We start from the raw sequence: 10,002 nt of genomic DNA on the forward strand, positions 1-10,002 counted from the left end.
AAAGCTAAAAGAGTCAGACAAGCCACTATCACCTTTTAAAGAAAGAAAACAACAAAACTCAAGTGTTCATCAGTAAAATGAAAAGTGAGTCAAAAAATTGTTCATCACCAAATCACACTCCTTTCTGCAGAACATGAGCAATCAAGCACCACACACACAGCTCACTAGCTGCAACCCAACAAGACTCTCTGGCAGTAGAGTTTACCTTACTCTGGCCTTAAGTATTCATAATTGCTGATGGGAGTCAGCTGTACAAAAAAAGGTAGCACCTAAGGCAGGAGAGCTGGCAGGACACACCCACACAAGGTCACTTTCAAAGGAAGTCCTGCTAGAGCCGTAACAATGATAAAAGCCAAAAACAGTTCCGATTACCTTATGGTGAACCTCACACTGTATGTTTCCCTTATCTCAAATGTCCAAGTGTGATTATCTCATTTGTGTTAAAAGCAACCAGGCTCTTTCATTTTTGCTAGATTTCTACAGATGTATTTAATGAATTCATGATGGAGAAAACAATTACGCTTTGATTAATGGGCTTTTTGGTCAAGCGTTCTGTAACATGACAAACAAATGATATTTGCATGTAACCAAAGAACAATCAACAGGGAAAAAAATGTTAATTTCACTTCATATAAAATCTTAGGAAAACAAACAAACAGAAGTCCAAAGCGGCGCACACAAAGACACTGTCGTGTGTAATGATGTCAGAAACATTCTGTCAAACAGATTCACATTTCATACGCACTACTCTGCCATTTTCCCCAAGCTTCACAGATAAACTGCATCTAGAACACGCCTTATCAAAAGATGCTTTTTTCAGCTTGTAATACAAATCACTATACTATACACCAAGTGGGATTGATATCTTATTATTTTAAATTCTTTCCGTCTTCTCCTTCTGTTGTACATCACTGAGCCACTGAGTTTGCCTCCAGTTTTAGCTGATGTTGTTGGAATACAAAATTTAATTTCTTTTTAGATATTTTCACTTTTTTTTTTTTTTACTGCATTTGCAATAAAGAGTTCTCTCACAAGGCTTAATATACTAATGGAGATAGATTTTAATTAGCTGCTAGTTTGGTGATAATGGGCTGATAAAAGAGGTCAGTGAAATTAGTAAGTAATAAAATTGCACAACTGGAAGGGATAAGCTAAGGTGATAAATACAAGGAAAATAGGGTCTTCTTTTTTTGGGACTGAATGACCGAGGGAGATGTTAAGAGAATGAGCAAATAAATGGGTAAATACTTTGTGAGTGCAGTGCCAAAGCCTTGGGCCTTTCCTGTAGCTCTTGAGTCCTCATCACAGATGTTTTGAGCAGATTGCCATTGCCATATTTCTCCTCTTTGCCAGACACATACAAGTTATAAATCAAATTAAGACAACAAAATTACTTTTTTATAGTTTGCACAGTGGTCTGCAATGTTTTAGGTTTCTAGTAACATTTTTACACTGAAAGCTGCGGAGAAGACGTCCGCATACCTTTATTCAGCAGTGTGCGTTTCTCTCTAGTATCAGATTTAATACATAATGTGAAATGTCTCTCTGAATACATGTAGCTAATAATGTGACTCGCAGAGATTTGAAGTACTTAGATGATTATCTGAATTTCTATTTGCAGAGACTGATTGCTGGCTGCAGGTCTGAATCAGATTCTTTCCTTTGACTTTCATAAATACGTGCAGCTTCAAACCATATGGAGTAAAATCGAGAGCTACTGTAGATGAGCACTTATGCACATGATAATGCTTTCTTCTGTTTTTCTACACATTATATGGGTTTGCTGTTACGTACAGATTGCAGGTTTACATGATGGGCTTGTAATAAAGCAGCACTTCTCTGGATAATTCTGACAGCTGAAGTAGAAAACGGGATTTATTGAGAGAATGACTGCTCCATCCTTCAAGACCCCACATGGTCTTTATCAGTTCCTATAGTAGGGTTCACCCTTACATCAGAACATATAGATTCTCCTTCATTTGCCTCACATCGATCTGAATTGCTATGCTGTTTCCCAGGAACAAAACCTGTCATCAGATGTGTTATTTTGGTTAGTAGATTGATTTCTCACCAGGTCTGGTCATATTTGCTCTGCTAATTTATGCTGCTTTTGGTAGATTGTATTTACCTTTGTTTAAAAGATCTTGCTGCATCTGTATCTCTAAATTAGTGGATTGTTAGCTGATCACCCCAGCCATTCATGTCATTTTTTCCATTGCAGCTTCATGTTAACTTATACTACTTAGTAAATCTGGCCCAAAGTGGTAGGCCAAAATAGTTCATCAGAATAGTTTCACAGGGTTTCGGCATTCTGCACTGCTGCCTGCTGGATGAATTGACTGCCATTTGCACAATAAATCTCCCTCATTTGGTAATGATGGAGAGTGCTGTCTAGAACACAAGAGTTAAGCTGTGGGATCAAATGACGGTGAAGGTGCCGTCATACGTTTCATATACTCGTGAAAACATTAACGGTTTCCTCTTTTTCTGAGGATTGTCGTTATCCTCAATGAGACTATTCACATACGCGTAGGCAGTTTTCCTTATATGATAAAGATGATCACTTACAACAAGTTTCTGCTGATGTCCAGTCACCCTGTCCACTCAGGGGAACCAATGTGTACCATCAAAATGTCCCTGATTCCCCTCATTATAGGGCTCAAACTTCAGGTTGCAGGTTATAGATAGATCATTACCCAGCAGATCCAGTCTGCTACATGTTAGACTCATGATAGTAGCAAAATGTTGGTATGTATTACTCACTGATTTTCAGTAGTTATTTGTTTATGAAAGTGCAACACATAAGGGAATATCCCTTTTAATATTCTGCTTTTACTAGGACATCACTGGGAGGCAAATGTCTATATTTTAGAGAATACAGAATGAATAAAACCACACTTAAGCTGGCATAAACAACAAAGATCATGAAGATATGCATACATTATCTCTGATATTACACTAATATACAAACATTTGAGAATAATACCATAAATTCACTGCTGAGTAGCTTCAACAACAACATTTTAAGATGGAGTCAGTGGCTGCAATTTAAGTGTTTGCAATTTGCATTGTGCAGGTCTTTGTTTAAGGGCTTTTTTTCAATAAGTGTACAACCTACTATTTCTATGGTAAAAGATGTTTTTGGAAAAATGCACCTATTATCTACTAAATGTCAAACTTAATAGCAGTAACCAGGAAAATACTCAATACCATTTTCAAAACCACGGTGAAAAAATGTAAATTAACAAAAAAACATAGCAAAAAAATTAGAATACTACAAACAATAACATCAATGACTGAATGACTGAACTTATTTTTAAGCTGACTTATGCAGCGCAGAAAAATAGACTGACATAACCATGTCTGTGAAGGTTCTCAGTCATAGTCTAAGGAGCCTGGAAAGAAAAGCGTCTGGACTTCTTTAAGTTTCCTTGAAGACGTTTCACCTCTAATCTGAGAAGCTTCTTTAGTTCTAAGAGCAACTGAGTCCCAGATTTTAAGCCCTATGGGGCTTAAACAGGGTCCCCAATCGGGTCATGGATTCCCTATTGATCCTCTGCCTAATCACAGGAGACAAGGTGTGAAAATGGGCTGGGGTCACAATCGGCCAAGGTTTCACTCTGGGACTTTAAGAGAAACAAGAGAAGCACTTTTTAGACACAAATAACTGTCTCATCCTGTTAAATTAGCCCTAGCTTTTAAATTATAGATTGACAGGGACAATGACGTTTCTTGTCTAGCTCCAGCGTTAACGTTATCATTTTATTATTATCCGTAGCCGATAGCTGCTGCCTTAATGATGACTTAAGAGACGTCTGATGTTAATGGCAAAGCTGAATGTGTGAGCCAGCCAGATTCAATTGTATGAAAGCAGGAGCTTTTTCGCTTCGCAAACTTCCTCTTAAAGTGTTCTTCACCGTTGTGAACATCAACTACTTCAGCTGCTAGTGAGTGTGGAGGGGCTGGAGGAGGCAAAGACGGTGCTGTTAGTATTGAAACTGCTGAAAATGAGCATCTAATTCCATGAAAGAATTTTTGGTATTCATTAGTATTTCTTTTACTAATATTTTAAGGACTTCAGTATTCGAGATATTGGTTTACACAATCGTGATACCAACAATGAGTCATTATTTGTTCATAGCATTTGTGTCTCATTTTGTTTTGTAAAGCATTGCCTGCTGAGCTCTCAGAGAGTTCTATAATTGTTCCCTGTGATCTCTAATCTCTTCAGTCCTGCCTTTGAAACATACATACATATGTTTAAGGAGCTGCCAGATTTACTGAGCGCTACAGAGAATGTTTGAATGCAGTCTCATCCCACTCAGCGTCTCCATCTAAACGCAGCCTCTCTGCTCTGGTCTACTCGGCTGCTGCTCTGCATATTTTTCATCTTCTCTTCAAGCTTCAGCTCCTTTGTGTCATCCCACAGATGTCCATTTCTCTGGAGTCTCGAGCTTTGTCTCTTGCTCTACCCCTTAACAAAATACAGCAGCTGCTGGGCAAAAGTTCTTCGGCTGAATCTGTGTAGGCCTGGGTATGTCCTACTACTTGGCTACTTGGAAGTGTCAGCAAGATATACAGTGAGAGCCCCACAGAGCCCTGATAGATTTGTGATATGTGACAGATAAGTTTTACTCTTTGCATTTTCTGTTCATAACAAACACGTACACATTTCATAAGCTTTACTTTAAGTCTTTCGCGTGCTTACTTGCTTTCTGGTGAAGTCAAATGAGGAAACTGAGGATGAAAAGAAGTCTTAGTTTCCATTGTTTTAGGTGTAGCCTTACAATCAATGTCGAGACATGAAACTCTGTCTTCATTTTAAAAAAGCCTTGTGATCACATTTCCAAAAAATATCAAACATTTTCCTGACACACGGGGTAATTATTATTTCTTTTAGGTAGAGTCATATTTGTTAATGCAGTTTTGTCATTTCTGGTAACATTTTGAAGATGGCTAAAGGGTATTTGGTGGTTAATAAATTGCCTGTGATCACTCACAGGGAGACACGGGACCACTAACCATGTGACCTTAACTTGTCCATCTTTTTGCATGTGTGACAATTGTGGTGAAAATGTAAGGTCAATTAAATAAGGCCCCAGGCTTTAAGACTGTGTCTATTTGGCAACCACTTGCATGAGAACAGTATTCCAGTTGAGAGTGGTTAGTGGATGTGGGTGCTGGGAAAAACTGCTAAAACCTAACTCACCTTAGAGGAGACGTTTGCCTTCAAAGTAAAAAGTGCAGCTATGTTGGGTGCAGCACTGAGGCTCAACTTTTACTTTTAAGGAAACCTTCTCCATTTAACAGCTTATTAGGGAATATTTGCAGACAAACGTAAAAAGCTACAGGCAATTATGGCAACCTGTTAGCAGCCAAAGTGACCACTCTGAGGTTGTTTGCTGCAGGAACCAGCAGGAACCCGCAGCTCTGAGAAACCACTTCCACGAATAAACATTTTTCAGGTCCAATAGTTGTGACGGGTCCAATATAAGTCTTGAGCAATGTGCACAGGCTGTTATGGAGAAACGTCATTCCTTATTACCCCAGTGCTGCTACATTGGTAATGATAGGATTAGGATTAGTAATAAAACTATAAGTGGCCGTTTACTTTCGATCTCTTTCCAATGTGATCCCGTTGTTACCAAAATTTAAGTGTTTTTTTTCCAGAATTTTCAACCATCATAATTATAATTGCTGTCGAAGCCATGAAGCCATAATTTGCATGAATTCTCTGTATTTATAAACGTGCTTCCTCGAGGCAGATAATTCTCCACCAGCAGTGAAACAGCTGAAGGCGAGGGTAATCTTGTCTTTGTGAACTGGGTATTTCTAGATTGAACTTTTAGACCACTGAGTTAAAACTCTCCCTCCATACGTCTGCAGGGTGACCCATTATCACTATTCTGCCGAGAGGCAACAATTACCAAACAATGTGCCCTCTGCTGCACGTTCATTTTGGAGAGAGAAAAAAAGTTGATTCTTACAGCTGATAAGAAAAATTAAACGGTTACATTAGCTGTTATGTTCAGAAGAGGACAAACGTTCTCACATTCATATGAACAGACAGATAATTATCTTGTGCATATTTTTATTATCTTGTATTATTATAATTGTCACTTACCCTCCATTTACTGCAGAGAATCCTGAACTTTTAGCTGTGTGGAACGCTTTCTAATCGAAGCTTTATAATGTCTTGTTAGCTTAGTGTGTGAGGCAGCAGGGCTCTTGTGCGTTTCACCCTGGCTTTGCATTGGAAAGTGTTCACCATCTTAAAGCCTCTTTCCATGCTTGAGATGGTGCCATAATTCCAGAGCCTGGATGTTGCCAGATAATTGGCGTCCCCTTACATGGATGTGAGGAGTGCAGTGACGAATAACAGAGTAAGAGTATGATCAAACTGGACCCCAGTACCGTCGCCACCACCCATGTGATATGCAATAATCACTCCAGTGGGGACTGGCTGCTATTTCAAGCTAGTTTTTCAGAAAGAAAAAAAATATGTGAATAACCCACAGTCAGATTTAACTACAGTTTATTTATGGCAATGAATAAAGTTACAGATTAAAGCAGAATGAGAAGCTTCTCTGGCATGTGTGAAATCACAGGTGTCAGTGTCATCAGCATACTGACGCTCAAAGCTTTTCATATGCAAAAGAGACTGCCAGAAATTTCCACCTCACATCCCTTAACCCTGCTACTCCACAACTCCTTACTCATCTGCAATTATCTTCATGTTTGATTTCTGCGTGTGTGTGTGTGTGTGTGTGTGTTTATTTTGTTGTTGTTTTCTATGGCCTCTCAATTCCCCTGATGGATATGAAACTGCTGAACATGTTTAGTCAAAGCAGCCACAGTGATGGGCTTAATAAAGACGCGGGGAGTGGAGAGGAGGAGCTGCGGTCTGGCTGCAGCTGCTGCATTGGTTGCCTGCTCAGCAGTGGGAAGGGACTGAATGAGCAGAGAGAGAGAGAGAGCAGGAGGAAGCAAGAGGGAGGGAGAGAGAATTGGGGGAGGAGGTGAGTGCTCTTGTTGGGAGATAGGGAATGCCCGTTAGTTGCGTCTGCCGATAATAGCACATCAGCCAGTGCACTCCTATTGGGAGAGCAGAGCACAGGCAGAGCAGAGGGACCGAGCTGCTGAGCAAAGAATGGTACACTAGAGTAGACAGGCACACTCGGAAAGAGAAAGAGCGATACTGGCACAATCAGAAAGAAACAGAGAGTGAGAGACCCAGGAAGAGAGAGCGCATCAGCACACATAGACAAGAGGACTGAACAGGCGCGGGGCAGTGGAAAGAGGAGAGGAGGGACAGGGGGAATCAAAGTTACCAGGTCAGCAAGAGAACGTGGAAGTGGAGCAGCTGAGACTCTCGGGGGTTTCACTCCCACCGCAGCAGCCGGGCGCAGCATTAAGACGCGCAGGAGGAGAGTGATATTACAGGACAGGATAGAACAAGTGCTTTAACTTCTTCACAGAAAGACAGTCCTGTCATAAGGCGAGGGTAATGCTCCTCACAGGAACCTTCTGCACTTCTACTTTAGGATTATCACAGCAAGAGAGCTTCACCAAGCAGAGGACACTTAAACCTGCCAGAGGTGCCTGAGCAGTTCAGGTCTACACAGGAGACCTTTTCATCCATCCGTGGGCTTTCAGGTGGATGTAGTGTTGCTGTGTGGATTTTATCCTTTATTGCTTCAGAAGGTGAAGCAGTGAAGATTTGGAGGGCAAGTTGTTCTGTCCTATCATCTCTGAGACTATGGTAGACTGTGTGTCAGAGAGCCCCTCATCAGCAGCTGCAGCCCTAGAGTATGGAGAAGTCCAGCAGTGAGGAGTCAGCCATTCACCGTAGCCCTTCTGTAGACAGCCGCGAATCCGATTTTGCTCAAGCCTCCACGTCTGGCCGCCCTTTCGGTGGCCGCGGCTTCACTGCCGGCGCTTTCTACGGCTCCACGGGGCCACGCAAAAACACGCAGCAGGGGCAGACTGGAGCTGCAGCTGACGCCAGCGCGGGAGACAAGACTAACAACAAGTACAGCTCACCCAAGGGCAGCAAATACATAGTCTTTTACCTGGATCTATCCTTTGTGTTCCTTTTAGAATTTAAGAAGTGCAACATGGCAAGAGGCTGCCTCTGCTGCTTGAAGTATATGATGTTCATCTTCAATCTCATCTTCTGGGTAAGTGACTTTATATTTTCTTCTCCTCTTACTTGATGCAATTGATACAAATTCTGAGCGTCTTAAAAGATGATGCTGCCAAAGTAATTCTGGCTCGAGTGATTCACTACTCGTCGTTAGCCATATCATATGCGTGTGATAAGTTATTCAAAATGTTCATCAGGAGACATTACTTTCTGACAAAATGATGGCTGTCAGGGCAGTCATGCGTCTCTAATTACATCAGGGTGTTTATGCGTGTTACTCTGTGCATGTTGCTATTCCTGGATGTCATGACAGTGTCCGTGGCATTGCACCAGGTCTCCTTTTGTGTTTTTTTTTTTTTTTTATTCCTTTCGGTTCGGGTGGGGGTTGGTGGAAAAAGGTCCTGGGGGTCAGTAAAGTCAGTCTTTCACATGGTCGCATGATTTACAGTGAACATGAAGCTGCAATGCTGCTTTTGGTATGCAAGGCAAAGACTATATCCTCCTGCAGGGCATTTACACAGATGAGCTGCACAATAATGGCAAAGGGATTTTAGCTGAGTTGGTCAGCGATAGTCTAAATTGATCTGATGGATCGTCATTCCTCTTGACTCACGGTATGATAAATTGTCAACAGAATTTATTCAGTTTAATAAAATAAATTCTATCGCAGTAACCTAGCCAGCATGTGGTGGTCTCCACAGTGTAACCAAGCATGGGCATTTATGGTAAAAGTGGGCATCCCTTGAATGTTTACAGACTGGATTATCGGGCTTATGGGTTATGAGGCCAAGCCTTTTGTGTGAATGCATTGAAGCATGAAGCGTAAAAACATCTCAACACTGGGGAATCAACTCAGGCCCACCATGTCATGTGGGTTGATAGCCCAGCTAACTGGGACAACAGAGTGGGCATTAACTAGAGGCCAGCTGCGTTAACACATGTATACACAAACATGCACCACACAAGCTGAAATCTACATCACTGTCAAATTTATATGTAGAAAAATGGACAGCTCAGACCTTTCTTCATCTTGAAGGCTGCACCTTCATCTTGGTCTGAGATCATGTGCAGGTCCATAGAGGCGAGTGTGATAGTGATTGGCAGAGGTATATATACCCAACTAATGATGCTAATATTTGTTTTAGGGGATGATAGGGTCAAAAAAGCTTATTTGATGATGGAGTCATTATTGCAGACGCTGCCTTAGCCTTATGTGAGAACCCATTCTCAACTCGGTCAGTATGTGTATTGACTTCACCACTGTTAGAGTTAAGGATGGCATTTTAGAGCAGTTTCCCAAATTGATTTTTGGGTGCATGAGTGATCGATCAGCTGTTTTTCATTACAGCATAATGCATGTCTTTCCATACTAAAAGCTTTATTGAAACAGATGGAGGCAGCTCATTTAATAGCGAATACTGTGTTTAATTAATTTCAAAAAATTAAACAAGGAAATTGTTGAAATTATAAATTGGCTAGGGAAACAAAATGCCATTTGAATTGCTGCTCTTACTCTTTTACATCATGTTAATTAATAGCCAAACAAAGTTTATTATTTATTTATGATTAAATGTTACAATTTGGCACAAATTACAGGCTATTCAGGGCACTCGTTGGATGAAACTAAAGTCTGACCTCTTCTTATATTACCAAAGAGGCTATACATAACTCATCTCTTAAAAGCGACTTTCCTGATCAACATATGTGTTTATATGCAGATTTGTATAAACCAATATCAGACATAAGAAGTCACATTTATAATAATAGTTTTTGTGAATTTGCAGTACTTTTCTTGGACCTTTTACTTGGATATTATATTTCAAAGCTGTATTTGACTTCACATTGACACAATGGCT

General features: G+C 40.6%; 1 protein-coding gene across 2 annotated transcripts in view; it reads left to right on the forward strand.

The window, feature by feature from the left end:
* Positions 1-10,002, forward strand: part of tspan9a (tetraspanin 9a) — a 183,348-nt gene that overhangs the window by 105,707 nt on the left and 67,639 nt on the right. The window contains exon 3 of one of the 2 annotated variants that reach the window (XM_005734804.1): positions 8,101-8,180. In XM_005734804.1, coding sequence (XP_005734861.1) covers positions 8,118-8,180 — 63 coding nt within the window. In that variant the 5' untranslated portion in view covers positions 8,101-8,117. Of the gene's footprint in view, positions 1-7,029; positions 8,181-10,002 lie in introns of those variants that run through there. The other variant, XM_005734803.1, reaches the window with a different exon arrangement.

Source organism: Pundamilia nyererei, unplaced genomic scaffold (genome assembly GCF_000239375.1).
Source record: "Pundamilia nyererei isolate P.nyererei 1_Seehausen unplaced genomic scaffold, PunNye1.0 scaffold00060, whole genome shotgun sequence".
Lineage (NCBI taxonomy): Eukaryota > Metazoa > Chordata > Actinopteri > Cichliformes > Cichlidae > Pundamilia > Pundamilia nyererei.